Source organism: Cydia pomonella, chromosome 7 (genome assembly GCF_033807575.1).
Source record: "Cydia pomonella isolate Wapato2018A chromosome 7, ilCydPomo1, whole genome shotgun sequence".
In the NCBI taxonomy this organism is placed as follows: Eukaryota; Metazoa; Arthropoda; class Insecta; order Lepidoptera; family Tortricidae; genus Cydia; species Cydia pomonella.
This window is the reverse complement of record NC_084709.1, coordinates 19,697,774-19,717,281: the sequence shown is the minus strand read 5'-3', so window position 1 is coordinate 19,717,281 and position 19,508 is coordinate 19,697,774. Positions and strand designations below refer to the sequence as shown.

Sequence of the window (19,508 nt, the reverse complement as noted above, 5' to 3'; positions counted from 1 at the left end):
AGTCAAGGCTATCAACCTGTTGAAATTCAAATATCCGCTTCCTAATCAGGTAAACAATATTTTCTCCTTTTATGTTTCTAAAAAGTTGTGTTCCGGCACGTCAATATCCGGCGAAGGTTTCTTTGCCAAATTAATTGGTTGTGCCAAAGATCAAAGGGGTGTACTCTAGGAACTGTGTTCATCAAGATCGGCCGACTTGAACAAACATTTGGCAGTTAAAGTTCGTGTCGATCCTCTATTACAATGAAGAGTGACTTCTGTCAATCGACTTATATCATCATTTTGCACCCACACCGCAGATTTTCATAGCGATCAATCGATACTTACCCTTAAGCTAAGGCCGTAAAGTTTAATTCTCTAATCGACATCTTGTTAGTTGTCACCTTATTCGGTGTAATCGGTATATCGGAAGTTTATCTGTTATAGGAATTAGCGATCTTTGCTGAAATTGCTGATTAAATCTATGTGGTTCTCGTAATAGTGTTTGGAAACGATTAAAGTCTTGAAGTTTGCTTTAGCTTGACCTAATTTGGGTTTATCTGGTCTTAGTTCTATAGAACCAATTTGTGTGAGATTGTGACCAATTTTGCAATAGTAATTCTCTTTAGTCGAAGAAGCTTCTCAAATATCTCGCTTAAGGTAAGAGAGTATCAAAGATTTCAACGTTTATTTAAATGGATAAGTACGTTAATTGTGAAGCCGTTCTATTTGCACTTGCAGCGGAGACGTCTTGGTTCGGCAAATATTTCCTCTAGAAACAATAGTGGCTCTTGCCTGGCGGGGACTTGTTTTCTTGGGAACATTTCACTTTGACAGTTTTTCATTGACTGTGTATTTCAATGTAAGAAAATATTGCTAACGTTTAACGCTCTTGTGTTGGCAATTCAATTCGAGAGCAATGAAAATCGGTCACTTTGTGTGGACATTTCTATTCAGAAACCACCAACGTGTTTTAAGTGCAAATGCTTTTCGCAATTTAAGATCTACTTTAGTTGACATGTTTTTCATTTTTCTTGGCCAATTTAACTAAACTCCAGTTTACAAGTCATTAAAATACGTACCTAAATCATAGGAAGTAAAGTAAAGGAGCCGATCATACCTAAATATGTCCATATTTTCATATCGCAGCAAATTACCTACAACCGCTAAGTAACATCAATCGTAAAAGTAACCAAACAAAACAACACGTACCACAAAATCGGAACCCATGACGTACGATGTTTGCCAAAGGAAATCCCTTTCCCTGAAGGATTATTCAATGTTTATCTACGAAATCCCTAATTCAGCCGCATTAGGTTCGCAAATTGGCGAAATTACCTCATCGCCGTAACTTGGTTGAAAATTCACCAGGAATGTTCATAACCTCACGAAATGTGTCTGAAAGTTTTTCACGCACTAATTTACTTCGGGATCGTGCGACAGTCGTCCGACGGATTGCGCTTCCAGTTGGAGGACCGATTAAGCGACCAGTCGGCGGATCGATTTCGCGACCATGTCGCAGGCTTCGTCGGGATATTCCGGATATTGAAGCACGTAATCTGGATGCAGAATGTCTCCACTCGCAATTTATCGAACGATAAATGGCCCGACCATTATTCCAACCCTTAACCTTTCAACTTATTAATATCTACATAATTTATTGTAAATTGCATTCTAGAGTGATTTCGTGTGAGAATAAAGGCCCCTGAGTTAAAAATACTGACCAACAATATAACAATAGCTCTGTATACAACGAGTTTATAGTTAAATAGGTTACAACGGGTCACTCACGTATTTTAAGTCGAAAACGCTCGACATGTTTCACTCCGTTCCGAGGAGTATCGTCAGGAGTTTATATAGCTATACTTCTGGATGAAAAAAGCTACCTGTTCTTCAATTTACGCGACAGCTACGAAAGCGCGACAGCAAAGTCTTGTTCAACCTTGTCGAAACATTGTAATGTGGTAGTTGTCGCCGTCCTATACTGGCTTGAAGAGTTTTTGTAAATATGTATGCGAACTTCCTAAAAATACACTTTTAATATAGAACCATTCGGATAAATCACGTATCGACAACTTCTGAATCTCCTGATACCACAAAACTAACACCGTCCTTGATTTAAAAATACACCAGAAACTCACCTGCACGCATTCAAAGGTGGTTACTAGCGCACAAATCCATATTCTGTTTAAAAACTAACTTTCAAAAATAAACGTACTCTGGCCTCGTGATTTAGTGCGATAGCTATCGGCGAGTGAAACATACCAGTCGGGCTTTAACGCTGCGAGACCGCTATACTCAGACACATTTTTGAGATTTTCCACTGCTGGATGCTGCAACTCATTTATTGCATTGCACTTTGCTATGGCTTTATGAGATTATTCTACACATGAACTTTCCGTTCTGAAGTTGAGTAACCTTAAGTATATGACATCGCACTGGTGTAAAATGTTTGCTTAAAAACGGCTCGGATGTTTTGTTTATACCTTGCGAGCACTCTGACAGTACGTGCACTTGTGCAGCCAATTTAAAGCGTTTTGATCAGATAAAGTTATAAAATATCACTAAAGAACCAAAGTAGTGTGGCAGCGACAGCGACATTAAAAACCATATCGTGACAAATGTGGAATACTCGATGAATGTTGTGTTGTTTCAACTATAAGGCTGGTATATAATATTTTTCTTCGTTTATTCTTACAATTTAAAATTGCCTTCTATTATTGGTGTTCAATTTCAGTTTAAGTCCTTATTCCACTTTGGTGAAATCAGGTCCAAATCTTCGTGATAATTGAGCACCTCTGTACTTGCTCAAACCAGCGTGTAATCATATTATGAGTAACGTAGTTCGATTAGGTACTCGTAGCTATGCAATTTCTTGCTAGGACCCTATTGACTTGCCATATCATCACCTTACATGCCATGAATTGTTTAAGATTCTTTATACAGTGCTCACGAGGAACCCGAAAGATTTTAACCTTGCATTTCTAAGGCCGAAAGAAGGAAAAAATGTTTATGAGTTTGGGTCAGTTACGCCAAAAAAATGTTTCTTTTTTTGTTTTGTTTATGGATATTTTATATGTAGTAATATGAATGTTCGATTTTTTGTACAAAAAAAGTAAATATTATTGGTTAACTGTCCCTTAAAATAAATGTTTACTTTTTTTCGTAAAACCCAGTTTTTGCAAAGTCACTTTTTGATATCTATCAATAAGAATACTTAGAAATGGTCCCATAATGGCAACATCGCCGTTAAAAAGACGTTTTGCAGTAAAGAAACATAAAAATATTTTTTTTTTTACAAATTGATTAGATCTGAAACTAGACGAATTCCAGAAAAAGTTTATAGGACATTTTAGTCTTTAAGTATGATCACTGTTTATTTTTCAGATTCCTCGTGAACACCGAGTATGTACATGAGAAATGTGTTATTTTCGTTGTTCAATAGCATAAAAAATTGACGTAAGAATTTGTGAACCACCCAACTATGGACCAATGTTCAATACGTAGTCATAACTGCCGTGTCGAATGATGATGGCTATGACAGTTAATTTTTATATAAATAGTATTTTTCAAACTCGATAAGTACGATGACAGGTGTCATCTACATATCATTTATTTATAAACTAAAAACGTCCAGTCTCGCGAAACTGAATTGAAATGACAGCGGTCGTGGCGTACTCGTCGAGTTTGAAAAATACTGTAGTAGCTGTCACATAAAATGTTTGTAGATATTTTTTTGACGTTTAGCACATTAATTTATTTAGAAATATAACATTTAAATACTAAAAATTACGGTTTAAACATATATCTTCAATCATTTTTTAAGTTAAGCCCATAGCAAAAGAGATTTGAAAGAATTTCATAGGGATCATTATTTGACGCGACAGGTACAATTAAGGATCAAATCAGTATCAATACTCTTTTCAGTTTAGTCTGAGTTTTTTTTTCCATTGATGAGAATATTTGCCTTGGAACTGCGTCATTATAATAAAAATAATAGAGTTAGTTTTCGTGGTTTTACGCCGCAAAGATGAAGATGCCAATTCGATCCTTAGGTATCAACAATGTTCACTTCAGTTGACTTATATTCCAATTTATAACTTATAGGTCGTCTTTTAATGACGATAATGCCGTAAAAGCTGATTAATTCACCGGAAGCCGGAAGTGCAGGTCACGTCATTAGATGCATTATGCAACACGTTACTTGTATGCCTCGCATGCCAAGATGGTCAGTGGACCACGACATTGCATAGGTTTTGTTCATGCGTATACATAATAGTTATTTGTTGTTCAAGATTGCTATAGGTTATCTCATGCGGTTGGAAAAGGAACTCTAGTAGAAAGTAGCAGAGTTATGTGACTAGTAACCCAGCATAAATACTCACATAAATAAAAATAGTAAGTGTGTAGCTTCAGAAGTGCGATACTTTCTGAATCCCACGTGATCGTATCGAAAGAGAAAACTTTTTCCACTTCTAAATACTTTTCATTCTCGATGATTTTTTAGTATGTTGTTGACACAATGAAAAACTAGGTTTATAGGTTTTCTTTATTTTTTTTTAAATTTGAAACACTAAAAAAATATATTTTTAAAGCAAAACCTATAAACCTAGAATATATTATTCTGAAGCGACCGATATCAAAATCAAAGTGATTTGTTAAGATTTAGTTAGTGGAAAACGTTTTCTCCCGAAATGGCATTTCATAGAAAAAGTACCGTTATTTCGCTAGGACCGCAGAGCTATTCTGCCCTCTTAAAGGATCTTCGAAAAGGAGAAAGGATCTTCTAAAGGATTAGTTAGTTTTATTGGAATATTATTGACCAAATCTGCAACCGGCTGCTCTGTATACTGGAAACTAAATTAAATAGTTATATCCCTTGGCATCCTCGAGGTGATTGTACACAACGACAAGCTTCTAAAATCCTTGATTTTGCATTTGCTAAATTTATTGAAGTACTCATTTGTGTTCAATTATTTCAATTAAGCAATTATTCCGAGTACAATAAATACTAAACTTTCCCAATTTACTATTAGTTCCACAGCTATTACTCAGACCAATAAAATAATGAAACTAAACTTGAATTTTGCAAGCAATAATTCTGCTAATTGATATTCTGCCGAAAGTTCGGCTAAGTAGTGCTAGTTATAGGATTGATGGGGCCCATTTGAGATGCTCCTCGTTCCGGCTTCGTATTAAATTAATTGGTCCGTATAGGAAGGAAACAGCTAACAACTCATGTAAATTGCTGCCACATTCCCTGCGATGGACAGAGATGAGTTCAACTTCTAACTTCGAACACTGACATTGCTAATTAATTGCTAGCCTAATTGATATTTGGCTGAAGAAGTGGGGCGTTCTGATTAAACAAAAACTTTGATTTATACTCCTAAAAGTCTGGAGAAGAAACAGTTGAAAATGGAATCTCGAAATATAAGTTTCTGCGTGAACGCTCTTATAGCCCATTAGATTGATTTAGGGGTGTTATAGATATGAACAATTTTGTCAGTTCTATAAAGAGGTTGATGAGCATAAAACTCAATTTCAGAATATTGGATTGCTTTACTCGTTTTTTTCAAATTAAAATACGTAATACTCTGAAAAACATATAATGATTTCATTATTCCGAGACTGCTCCTTGTTTATAAATATTCATTGACGTAAACTTATTAAATATTGCATAAAAAATAACCTGAATCCCATAAATAAGCAAAACCCTTCCGGATTTTACATAATTGAATGAATGAAAAAAATGAACCCGTTCATCTGAAGGCATTGTTGCCACTAATCTAATTAACCTCTGATAGCAGTCCTAATGTGTTAACGAACCTTTGGGGAAACACGTTTTCCCTTAGCATTAAAGCGCATTTTCGTGTGAGGCGCAGCTCATTAGAATTCACTGTGCGCCCGCGACCGCACGCTCCCGAATAAAGCATCTGTTAAATGTCTCGTGCTAGCTAAAACTTGCTGGTAATTATCTGTTAACATTCCCAAGTTTGACCCCGCGAAAATCTTAGCGAGCGGGTATTCGCAAACTCCGCCCCACCGGAGGCGTTTTACGTCCCTAATAATCGGGCTCATGGAGATTTTTAATGAAAAAGATTGTTCGCCGTTATTTAGAAAGTTGGTAAAAGGGATCCAGTTTGAAGTTTGTTTTGATTTAGTGCTACACCCCGCCGTTGATTGTATCCTTGTTCTTAGTATCGGATCACGGATGATTAAAATTATTAACTCAATGCGGTCAAAATCGGGAAATAATTAGTACTTACTCAGGCTAAAAAAACACTCAGGGTGGCTATTGAAGTCATTATTTTCTTGGTCTTGCAGATTATTTACGAAAGTTCTGCGCCATTTTGCTAAAAATGCAACGTCAACGATATAACGCTCAAACATGCAAGTAGGTAATGAGGACGGGGGAATCCCTTATTATGCTATCAGATAATTTCAACATCTGAAACGTAAAATATACCCATCGCGCCAGGCAATGATGACAGTGTATTTATCTGTAAACATTTCAAATGTATCTCGTAATACATAGAAATGACTCATGTAGTTTCAATACGTCATTTTGTATTGAAATAAACCATTCCATTTCAAAAAGTGCGCGAACACCGAGCGAAAAACCTTTGAAAGCTTTGAATTAGGTACGCATTCACCCCGGAATGCGAATGTTAATGAAAGACTTCCAGTCATTTATCAAATTTGATGACGTAGCCGGTATCTCTCACTAATGGTTATCAAATAAACCCCTAGCCTGGCCCTAATGGCACTGACATTCTAAATAAAACCGGCTAATTGACAAGTACACTCGGTTTAGGTTTCTGCCTTGCCTGCGTAGCCAATATGCCAATCGATAATGAAAACGAAACGCAACTATCACTGCCGCACTAATATGGAAGAAGGATAGAGAGAGATGACTACGCTACGATACGGAGCGTTAACGATTATGGCGGCTACGCGGGCTAAAGTTACCAAATCAGCTAAACACAGAATAACTTGCCCTTATATCAGCCAGGCAACAGTATATCAGTTGCTAGAACAAGGCCTGATGTTAACCTTTAACCCTTAATCTCCCCAAGTAGCACACGGGGTGGGAAATAGCTCGTATATCATATCTATTTAGATACTTAAGTGAAATATATAACCATGACTAAGTTCTATATAGGTGGAAAGAACCCATATAGACCCAATATAGACCAAAAAGGAGAAAAATTGCAGCCTATTTTTGGTTCTAAATTGAATCCATAAGAGATCTCTCGATTACCTTAAGTGGCAATTAGAACTATGGGTGACAGTTATGCGCAGTGAACGATTTATATTGAACGAATGAATGTATTACAATTTCAGTTCGGTCAAGGAGTGATAAATGAGACGCCCAATTTCCTTTGAGTGGCGTGGCAACAATTAAGACAATAAGTTGTGTTTTTTAAAAGTGAATGTGATCTGCCATTTTAATTTTGGATGTACATATCTGTTTGGTAAAGTGATGAAAACTTCACGTTATACAGGAATTGAAATAAGCACAAAATCCTTGGGAATGATTTTTTACTGTGAAACTATAGTATGGTTTCTTTGTAAATTTCGATGCGCCTTTGATTTGATCCAGGAATATTTAAAAGGAGAGTGCTAAATCAAATGAGGAATTGATACTGATAAGAAATAAAACTGTTAAAAACCTGACCTAATGATTGTAGGTTACGTACAATGTTAAAGTAACATCGTCACAACTATCAAAGGTCTGTGATTATGCGTCAGTGTGATAAAATTCTGTTTAAAATAATTCATTTTCAAGGACTCCATTTGTAAACATGGCGGAATAAAAAATATTTTACAGTGTTTATTTTCACTTATTTGTTCTCTATTTAGAACTATCAGGTCTGAAAATCACTTATTTGTATCTTGCGAGTGGCAAAGCAGTGAATGCTAGTGACAGAGGAGGCGCCGCAATAGGAAAAATAAATCTGGGGGCAGGGTAGTGCCCCCGCCAAGACGAGCAAAGCGAAGCGCATGGCCTACCTTTTCTAAAAGCGCTTCGTCGTTTTTTTGAACCCTCATAATTTGGGTTTGGATTATACTAGATAAACAAAATTCTCGGGATATAATGTCAATAGTGGACTTAATAAGCATAAAAAAATTCAGATGCATAGATCTCATACTTAAGATTTTGTTCGTATCGGAAAAACCCCGTTTTCGTCACTGACTCACTTCACTCACTCACTGATGATCACCAAAACCCTTGGGGTACTTCCTGAAGTCCTAGGAAGCAAAAATTTGGTATGTAGCATAGTATTAGTATACAAACAACAAAAGAAATAAAAAAAATTGGAAAGATATAGCCCTTAAGGGGGTGAAAAGGGGGGTGGAATTTTGTATGGGGAATCAATAACCGCTGAACCGATTTAGATGAAATTTAGTGTGTAGATAGTTTTTCCTATAGGGAAGGATATAGAATAGTTATCAACCCCAAAATCACCCGTAAAGGTGAAAAGGGAAGGAAAAGGGCATTAGGGGGAATAGAGGAAAGTTTGTAGGGGGGACCAGTAAAAAAAGAAGATTGTATAAAAGATGCCCCCAGATACGTATTTCGGGATTTTTAATAGTAAATTTCCCCCAACCATTATATATGTATCTGATAAATATTTAACTATTTGGTTGTACCCATTGGCATGTATTTCATTGTAATGTGTAATCTTCTTATTCCTGTAATGTATTCCTGCACTACCTGTCACTAAAGCTTTTTGTTCTTTATATCCTGCTACCCTAAGGTTGTCTGGAAGAGATCGCTCACAGCGATAAGAACGCCTGTTGCTACCTTTATTTACATTGTAAATCTGTTACTGAATTTTTCTTCTGTGGTCCAATAAAGTGTATTTACTCTACTTACTTTACCATTTATATTAGGGGATGGAAGATTGTCATGCTTATGACAATACACAAAGAAGACACTTACAAAAAGAAGTGAAATCCTATCAAAATCATTTTCATAGAAAATGTTGCCTAGACGAAACCATAAGGGCACTGTCAAAAAGTTATCAGATTTCTTGTAGAGCCAAGCTTCTAACTCTACAAGCGCTTACTTCACAAACTCTACACCTTAGTCAAAATATGTGGCTTGGCCGTTTCGTTACTACAAGTATAGTTAGTGAATAAATTTTGCACCTTACGCCCATGTGACAGTAGCGAAACGGCCATGCCACATATTTTGACTCTTGTTGTAGAGTTTCTGAAGTTAGGGCTTGTAGAGTTAGAAGCTTGTCTCTACGAGAAATCTGATAACATTTTGACAGTGCGAGCCTTATGGTTTCGTCTTGGCAACATTTTCATGAAAATGTTTTTGATAGGATATTATGTATATGACCTAATTTTGGAACTGTTAGATCGTTAGTGGTTTGAAATAAGTGAAAATAACTGCTTTTGGTTTTCAAGAACCTCCTATTGAGACTTAATTATGCGTTGGAGTGGCAATAAGAGTATTTCTAGCCCTTAAAGTTGCAATCACTTTAGGTTCCAAAAGGGCCGTAAAATTATCTCTTTAGCCACTATTGGTGATATACTACTCTATTATACTAGTCATTTGGAATTAAAAGTTCCAAATAAGGGTATGTTCCCACTTATATGTAGAAGTTGCTTATAAGTGACTTTAGGGCCTTATATAGCACTATTGCTTCTTATTCAGTGACAATTAAAACCTGCATGCAACTTTAAGTAGCAAAATCGACTTTACCCAACCATAAGTAATAAAGTAGAAACAATAAGCGTTCCTAAGCAACTACAAGTGACAGGATGAACTCATATACAATTTTGAGTTGTGTTTAAAGGTATAAGTTTTATCAAACACTGTTAAACCACTCATTTAGAACATAAAGCTATAAGATAAGCTGCAAAATTCACTAATGTGCTGCTTGGGTCGTTACACGTCGATAAGATAAGATAATCGTTTATAACATTTCAATCTTAGTTGGTAAATACACAGTGGTCTAATCCTCCTATATGAAGTACCTGCGTCAGGAGACCTCGCTCTTCCAGATTACAGACGTCAATGTGTTTGCCAATTAGTAAAATTATACCTGCGATACTCTGTTTGGGCTTTTTAGGATAAGTTTGACGACGATTACTGTATTCATTCCATTGCCGGAATGCCAGATTATTTCATTAATACCCGCCATCAAATCGCTCTGGCCGCTTTCCGTTTGATGATACGCAGTTTTTTCGTCGATTCAGAATCGTGTCATAAGTCTACATTAATCACAACTGACAGCATAATCTGTGCAATGATATCGTTTGAAAGCACGAATACGTTTTGATTCACTGGCCCTGACTCCATTTTGAAATAGGTCGTTTCTGTATTTTTGCTGCAAAAATTTAAATAATGAACTAAGGCGTCATGTCAATTAGATGTCAAAACATGTAAAAAGGGCAGGACACGTGAATATGTATAAATACAAAAAAGGCAAGGGAACAACCATAATATATTACCCAAGTTACTTAAAAAGAGACACCGAAGACCTAATGGATCCCATGGATCACGACGCTACATACGAGTATTGCCGTGGTGGCGGAGATTTTCTCTGGAGGTACAGTCAGCATCAAAAGTAGCGGATCAAACAAGGCTTCAAAAGTATCTACCATTCTGTAACAGCTTAACAAAAAGTGATAGTTCTAAATGTAGAACAATTTAGACTGCAAAAGATATACTTAAAACGTAAATTTTAGAGATTTATCTACATTTAGAAAATTTATCGGTAATATCAGATACTTTTGGTGCGTTGTTTCATCCGCTACTTTTGATGCTGACTGTACACATCGCTCTTACGTATCACTAGGCATAAAGCTTTAGGCTAGGCCGAAAAACGAGGCGTGCCTGAACCTGTATGATCTTGCGTGTTCTTAAGACTTGTAAGATCAAATTTAGGATATAATGCGGAAGATCTTCTAACTTCAATCTTTATTACGAAGCCTATTACACCAAAATTAACGCAGGATTACTAGGGAAATACACCTGATTTCTGTAACGTTTATCCGGTTAGCTCCGCATATATTTTTCTGTTTTCTTGTTTACTAGTTCGGTTGGCATCAGGCGGGCGTCGTTACTCGTCTCATTCCTTGGTATTCTAAGCAAACATTATGGCGGGTACAAACATTTGAATCGCAACGGAGCGTTATTCATTCCTATCGATCCGTCGATACATTTTTATTTATTTCCTTTGGTTTTTATTCCCATATTTGTAGTAGTTTCCCTTTTGCGACGGTATTTTCATTTCGACTGTCCACTCCGTAAGCCAATACCGTTGGACGTGGCCAAATGAAAAATAAGCACACCCAGATACACGTGGCTTGGTAAAATGAAAGAAACTTGAATATTTTAAAACGGTGTTATTTGAAATTCAAAGGAGAATTCGGGAATAATGAAAGGTGTTTCGTTGTTTTCACACAGCTGCATTTTTTTTGTAACATAAACTGAGACAATACTTTCTTTAATAAAACTACTTGTATAAGAAAATCTTATTACACAACTCGTAATGTACGTACCTAAAATTATGATAAAAGAAAAAAGTAATAAGGTAAATGTCCTAGTACTCGACGTGCTATTTAATGTTCAATAGATGTAACCAGCGTGTCATCATCTCTGTTCACAATGACTTAAGTCTAAAGACGTCATGTCCTGGGACAGTTACCAGCACTAGGACCTTAATAGATGTTTATGTATTTTAGGTGGAATTTAATTCCATAATATTTAATGTTTGGAGCATAAAATATACTTAGTAGACTTAATAAAACCCGTTACATAATACCATGCTTATATAGCACCAATGCTAAAAATAGACAAAAAGGGGCAAGGGCAGTGCAAAAACGGTGAAAGCCGTCTGCACCGGAAGGCGGAAAAATCCGCCCGGTTTTATGGTCGATATGTTAATAAACATTCGACGTGCTCCGAATCGAGATAACTGCGCGCCAAACTTAAATACGTGTAATAGGAGCGGTGCGAGGACTTTTTAGCACTCACTTTAATCTTAATAAAAGTTTCTCCCCATAGTAAAATAGAATGCGGGAAGACAACATTATGTTGATTTACACTAACACTATTCACCTTGCAACGGGACGGTTTACGTTACGTTCTCGCAAAGAATTAGGTATGTTTCACACAGGTGAAACATACCTTAAATAAACTCGACTCGCCTGCGCTCACGCAACCAATCAGAACGCACGGCCAGATATCGAGCACGTGTGGGCTTTACTTCGAACTGTGCACTGTATAATTTATGTTCATTACTTGCAAGTTATTTTCAGATTCATTTCCTTACGGCTGTGAATAGCCGCTGTATTTTTAACGATCACAATAGACTGGCGCGTTGTTAATTTATAATGCTTGAATTTTTAATCTGAGGGGTTCATATTACTTTAAGTTCTTATACGTTACACATTCTTACTAAGAAATTCTTAGTTTAATTATTTTTGCAATTCTGTATAAAACATTCTTGAAATTTGGGTACCGAAATTATCTTAGGCTTCTTATAAATAAATAAACTCTCGCTAGGCGATTCAGAATTACCGATCAAATACCAATCAAAAATCAAGTGCAAGAGTCATAGAAGCTTACACGTATAAAAATGTTATTAAAATTCCATAAAGATTCTTGTTTGGTTCATTAGTAAACTTGCGTTATGCAATGTTCTAAACTTAATAAACTTAAAACAATATCGGGGAAGATGCGTTGTCAAAACTTCGCAAACTTGAGGTGGAACAGGCACCCGACGAAGTTATGCCCCTGTTAGGCATACAATATGTCTAATGTTGTACTGCTCGTAATAATTTGTTCTATTATATTGTGTTAGTGGTTTCAATGCTTTAGTACTAATGTGACGATTTCAGAATAGATTTATGTATCAAATATATATTTATTACTTATAGATACTTTAAGAAAACCGTAGGTTTTAAAATTATGAAAGAAATTCATTCATCAAGTGGCCATGCACTTTTGCTCGGGTGTAAATGTTTAGCTCATACAGTTTTCTGATATTTCGCTTATGCGGCACCACCCTAATGATATTGTCTTTTTGTAATGTGTAACGACTTTAAATTACTGAAGATTTTTTGTTTTCTACAGGAAAATGGTTTACGGGTGGACGACCGCCCCAAAACCGCGTTTACATTACAAACGTAGTCCCCATTTTCCTCTCTGGATATTAACATTATTAAAAATATTTTTCACAGTTTGGTGTGTTAAATTCATAGCTATGCCCGACCGTTTGTTAGGAGCATTTAAAAACTTGTATGAAATCTGTTTTTCGCTCCTAACTTTTAAAATAGTAAAAAAAAACGATCGGGTATAGCTACGACTAAAATACATAAAATTCTGTAAAAATGTTTTCCATAATGTCAATATCTAGGGAGGAAAATGAGGACTACGTTTGTATGGAGAATCGATAGTCCTCTTTCCTCTTAAAACTAACGCTTTATATACTGCATCAAAATTAAATGAAATCGGTTTAGTTTCAAACGCATACTTTTCTCCAAATAGTTCTACAACAAAGACTTATAAGAGGGTCAATTGAATTGCACAGACATCAGAACAAAGTAAACAATCTATTAACTACAAATTAGTTTTCTTAGTCAACATTTCTTTTACGTTCAAAGTAGAATTCGGGATTAGAAAAGAATTTCGGGATGGCGAGGGACGACGATATCACCAATCTCCCTCCTTTGATCAGAGTACTGCTTGGCGGTTGTACTTGTCAATAATTCAGAACAATCTCGTTGACTATTATTAGACTTATGGGTAAACTTGTGATGTATTTGAGTTCAAAATTATACTGTAAACCATTTAAAAATTTAAGCTTGCATAGACGATTTTTTAATGTTATTACTTACTAAGTGTAAAACAAACTAAAGCTGTGAGATGCCTATCAAAGTAAGCCACTTGTCTTGTGCATTAGTTTGGAACACCTCTAGGGTATATGTAATGCACAGCTTGGAGAAAATTCTGACTGTTTCATAGACGTACTTGAGTGGCAGCCGCCAGTGTACTTAGCACATCATCCCAGTAACGAGTATGTTTTTGTTTCCACTTTATGTATGTTGTTTACTACTAGTAAAATAATATACGTCCAGAAGCAGTAAAAATGGGTGTACTTGCTCTTCACTACATTTAAAATATAGATAGATGACATATGTTGTCTAACGCGTATATAGTTAACTACTAATCTAATAAATAAATAAATATTATAGGGACATTCTTACACAAATTGACTAAATCCCACGGTAAGCCAAGAAGGCTTGTGTTGTGGGTACTCAGACATCGATGTATAAAGTTATTATTTATTAATATTTGAATACATAAGTAACATTTTACACTCTAAATTAAAAATAGGCTATAAATAAAATTAAAACTAATGATAAAAAGTAAATTTAAAATAAGAGTCTTATAAATAGAATATGTCCTCAAGCTCGCTACCGATGGGAAGTGTGCCCAGAAGGCTGGCCGCATTGCCACGTTGAATGGCAATGCTTATACGTTGAGCGAAATATTGGCCAGCCTTCTGGGCACCTGTGGTGTCTATGAGGCGCGTCCAGCATCAATGCTAGTGCCCGGAAGGTGGGACGGCGCGAGGGTGTCTACGCAAGTGGCATCCCAAATTAGAGGCCGTCCCATTTTCCAAGGCACCAACGTCATGCCGTCGGGCCTCTTGCCGTCGTCTCTTGCCAGACCAACGGGCTCAAGTATGGCCGGAATTTTGACGCTGATAAGGGCCCTTCGGATGATGTCATTGACGCTAGCATGTCGGGGTGTGCGTCCAGCGCTCGATGTATATAATATACACATAGGTATTTAAATACATAGAAAACATCCATGACTCAGGAACAAAAAATCTATCAATGTAATACACGGATGCCTTCAACCTCCTTCCATAGTTAATTATTATGTGCAGCCTAGACTTGTATAGTATAGTACTAGTGTGTAGCGCTTAAATTCTTTCCTCGTAAATAACGGCTGTTTTTAGAGGTTTGATGTTTAAATTGGTGTTGCCAATTTCTAGTGATTGTCATTTTGACAGTTGGCGGTATATTTGTGGTCAGTACATTCTGCCATTTCTCAATGAATAGACTTACTTCAGAACAACGCATGGTAATTGTACAAATCTTCCTCGATCGTGTGGTGTCACACCTATGGATTACTTTCTTTGAGGATATGTGAGGTCATACATCTACGCAGATAACTCACAGAGATGATATGAACCACTGGGAAGCCAACATCCGCCGCGTTTTTGCTGATATACGGTCCCAGGTATTCGAAAAAGTTCTCTAAAATTGGTCCGTGGTGCCGATCTCTGCCCAAAATAATTTTTAAGCATTAATTGCTTAAGAATTATTTAATCGGACATAGGAGAGAACAATCTCACACCTGAGGAGGCCATGAGAACGTTAGGTTGAAGAAGAAGAAGAATATATTTTAAATAAAACCGTGTCTTATTCCATTTTAAATTTGTATACCTCTAAAAACAGCCTTTATTAGTTATTTCATATTGAATACAGTACTAATATTTTAAACTCGCATTAGATTACATAATGAGTCAAATTCTCAAATCGTTTTGGGGGTAGAGAGCGTTCGACTAAATCGTTGGCTTTTCTTATCATTCAGAGCCTATATATAACTAGTTAGGTATTTTTCAATAAAATAAAACTGCCTCTGCAATGCCATCTAGCGCATACGAGTATACCTTTGGGTTTAACTGCCTGTATCTTAAAGAAAGACAACACGAAATCACAAATTCACTCCAACATCCCAACTGTCTCAAAATCCCGAATATCCCGATAACGTTACATCATATAGACCCGTAAGAGTGTCAATGCCAGTTCCGTGACTTGAACCCAGCGAGCTCGCGCTCGGCGGCGCGCGTAACTGGCGACAAGTGGCGCCGTGTCATATACCAGGTGTAAATATTTGTTACGCTTGTATTAACTACGTTTTTCGGCATTGTTTTTTAATGATTTGGGCATTTTTCAAAGGCCAACTTAAATTCTGTGTAAGTCACATTATTTTACCTCTTGTAACAAAATAGGTACTTACCTATATGTTTGTCATCTTTCAGTACTGTGAGTACTATTGTGTAAAATTACATAATAGTTAAATGAAAATGCCCACATTTATTCAACGTCCAACGTCCGATAAAATATATTTTCACTTCTATATATTTTCCATTCTCCATGATTTTTAGTATGTTGTTGACACAATGAAACACTATGTTTATAGGATTTCCTGTTTTTCAAAATTTGCAATAAAAAAATTATACAAAGCGAAACCTATAAACCTAGGATATACACCGTGTTTTTATTGAATTCCGTTAACTCCAGAGTCCAGGGTATGGGTAAAGTATGTTTAAGGAAACTAAATGGCATAGATAATTTTCAAAAAAAAAATTATTTATATTAAAGGTAATTAAATATTGCATATAACGTTATTGTAAGAAGGGCATTACATTTAATTCAACCAAACAATTGAAAACTGTGAAATATCATTGTCATTTCGTACATCGATCGTCCGAGATAGTACTTACGTTTAGTAGCAAATGTATACACTCGTACTGAACACTAATCAATATGTAAACAGGCCTTAAGGCAAGTGTATACGCTCGTAAGGGCCTTATGAGATAAAAACAAATAATTGATTATCTCCGAAATGGAGTTAATTAGAATACCGGTGTTTTTGAGAAAGTTACCTAATTTAAGCTCAGGAATGCACCCTTGAAATTAAAGGAAAAAAAAAACATGGTATACACCGTGTGCTGAAGCGATCGATATCAATATCAAAATGATTTGTTAAGATTTAGTTAGTGGAAACCGTTTTCTTCCAAAATGGAATTTCATAGAAAAGGTACCGTTATTTCATTAGGATCAGAAAGCTCTCTTAAGTCGTTCACGAATATAGGTGTTGATTCTTGTAAGTGTTTGACGAATTGTTTTGTTAAATTTGATTTTTACTTACTTAGTTTATTATACAACTTATTTTCGCCTTTGTAAGCATCGAACATTTGTATTTTCCATAGAATTGTACCTGTTTGTGACCGTAAAACGTCTCAAACCTCAACGAAACACGAAATCATATATGACCGGAGCGTCGTCAATGCCAATGTTCGAAACCGTGCCAATTAAGTCCTCCGATGGGCCAATGTTCACTAAAAGCTCGGCGTTTCGCCTCACGATTCATAGGGGTGGGGGCAACCGGCCACAATCTCCGTTTAACTTCATTATGAGAGTGAATTGCTAAACGTTCCTATTGTTGACCAGGGTATACTCTGTCCCGGGTTTAAGGGGTGGTTAGTCATGCAAATAGGTATCGACTCGTCTGCCCTTGGGAAACTAGTGTGATTAAATGCTTTGATTCTGGTTATTACTCTGAGAGAATTGAATTCATACAACGGATGAGCTGTATTGACTTGTATTTTGAATTAAAAATCAAATGCTTAACAAAATTTTGATGATACCTTTTTTAACTAAGATACTTTTTATGGTTTCGTAATCAAAATTGCAATAAAATAATTCTTATAGTTTTTTCATATCCGTCTGTCAGTATGTCAAACTTTGGCACTCGGAAAATATAATGTATTTTTATTTTGCTTGAGTATTTATCCCACAAACAAGGAGTAACAAAAATAGAGCACCCATTTAAGGGCACATTCGATTAGGAAAAAATAGAAGAAAGTTTTTTTGACGTGATTTTTTTTGGAACAGGTCGTGCAAATCAGCCTCAATACAAAGGCCAAAAATTTATCACGTCAAAAAATGTTTTCTTCTACTTTTTGCTTCAGAATTCGCTCTTAGACGAATCCCCACTCTTTTTGTTACACCTTGTATGTGTTACATTTATTTATATTTTTCAATTAATAAAAACTCAAGCACAACAAAAATTTAAGTCAAAAATGGCCCCCCATGAATCTTATTAATACGAATTTCAACCTACATGAGACTACATTTTAGACAAATTACATTGACTATTATAGCTTAGCCATAGTTACAGAGTGGCCAATAAATACGTTCAATTTTTTAAAGAATATGTTTCGCACACAACTTATACAAAATGTAATTAAAACTACATAAAATTTACTAAAATCAAACGTATTATCTTCGAAATGTTCTCCTTAATCTTCGGTAAAAATCTCTATCAACCTAGTCTTGGGCTTTGGGGCATTCTGTAACGTATTTAAGTCCCTCAAAGGGTCTAAAGTTGATCCTACTAATGTTCCGCATCTCCAACAACCAGACGCTATGCAAAACATGCACTGTTTTATTTACATCTGTACATCTGATCCCCTTGAGGATACACCAACAGCAGGTAATCAATCTTAAAGTAGGTAAGGTTCATTCCATTCCACTAGATGAAATTACCTTTAGATTCCCCCTACACTTTATTGCATTATAGCTACAGACTAAATAATACAAACGTGAAAGCTATTGGAATCACTGGCAGGCAAGTAATTAGTTTTTTTTCGTTTCAGGTGAGTGAATCTTCACTACTTGAGTGCAGCAACGGGCGCTACATAGCGTCCGAAACGGTAAGTACACACAATTTTACCTTTATTTATCTGTATTTGGGTTGTTCCGCATAAAAAGCTACTTTCGGCCCGATTCGAAGAATGATTAAGACACGTAGAAGATCTTGGAAAGATATTTAAAAGATCGATAACTAAACGACATGTCAAAACTGACGATCATTTCCCGTTGTTGGTTGCCCGAATCGACATACAAACGATATCTAAATGAGAACTTATCTGAAACAATACTTATCGTTATCGTATCTCATTCTTCGAATCGGGCTGTTTAGGGCAAGTTTGGAGCTTTTTAATGAAAACTTAAATTCTAAACGCCCTTTTATGCCTTTTTGTACTGATCGACAATTTTTTTTTAAGTATCCGCAAGATTTAGGAAGATTAATTTTATTTAATAATATCACATCACTCATCAGTCATCAAAATATAATAACGGTTTTGAATGATTCACGGTTAGTTTCCCTAGACTTAAATTAACCGGGATATAAACCGTGATTACCTTTTATATTGTTTTTATGGAGGTCCCGATATTGCGACGCAGTTACATGCATCTTGTTCACTGGTAACTCAATAATCACGGTAATTAGATTTAGTATATACTGTTATGCTGTACAACTATTTTGGAAATAAATAAAATAAAATAAATAAATAAATAATCACTGTTTATATCCCGGTCAATTTAAGCCATCAAAATATAGTCTGAATGTTTGCGGTCCCTCTTCATTTATTTGCTTCGTATATAAAGCGTTCCCAAAAAGCCTTTTATTTATTTTACATAAATACATGCACATACATTCATAAAGATTTTACCGATTTTTTCGGTTTGCAAATATCGAGTTCTGATAGCTTAAAACTAACCATTTCCAGGGCAAATAACATGTTCCAATAAAAAATATTTTTTCTGCGCATGTGGACATAAATATATTTACACACCGAGCGATCTCAAAAAGTGAAGTAAAATCGAAAATGCTCGTATGTCAGTGCACA

The 19,508-nt window shown here is 35.9% G+C and overlaps 1 protein-coding gene across 7 annotated transcripts in view; it reads left to right on the top strand.

The window, feature by feature from the left end:
* LOC133520104 (polypyrimidine tract-binding protein 2) overlaps window positions 1–19,508 on the top strand; it is a 673,469-nt gene that overhangs the window by 455,844 nt on the left and 198,117 nt on the right. For 2 of the 7 annotated variants that reach the window (XM_061854418.1, XM_061854415.1), the window contains exon 2: window positions 18,471–18,527. The exons of the other annotated variants lie outside the window; for them this stretch is intronic. In XM_061854418.1, coding sequence (XP_061710402.1) covers window positions 18,471–18,527 — 57 coding nt within the window. The remainder of the gene's footprint in view (window positions 1–18,470; window positions 18,528–19,508) is intronic. 7 annotated transcript variants of the gene reach the window in all.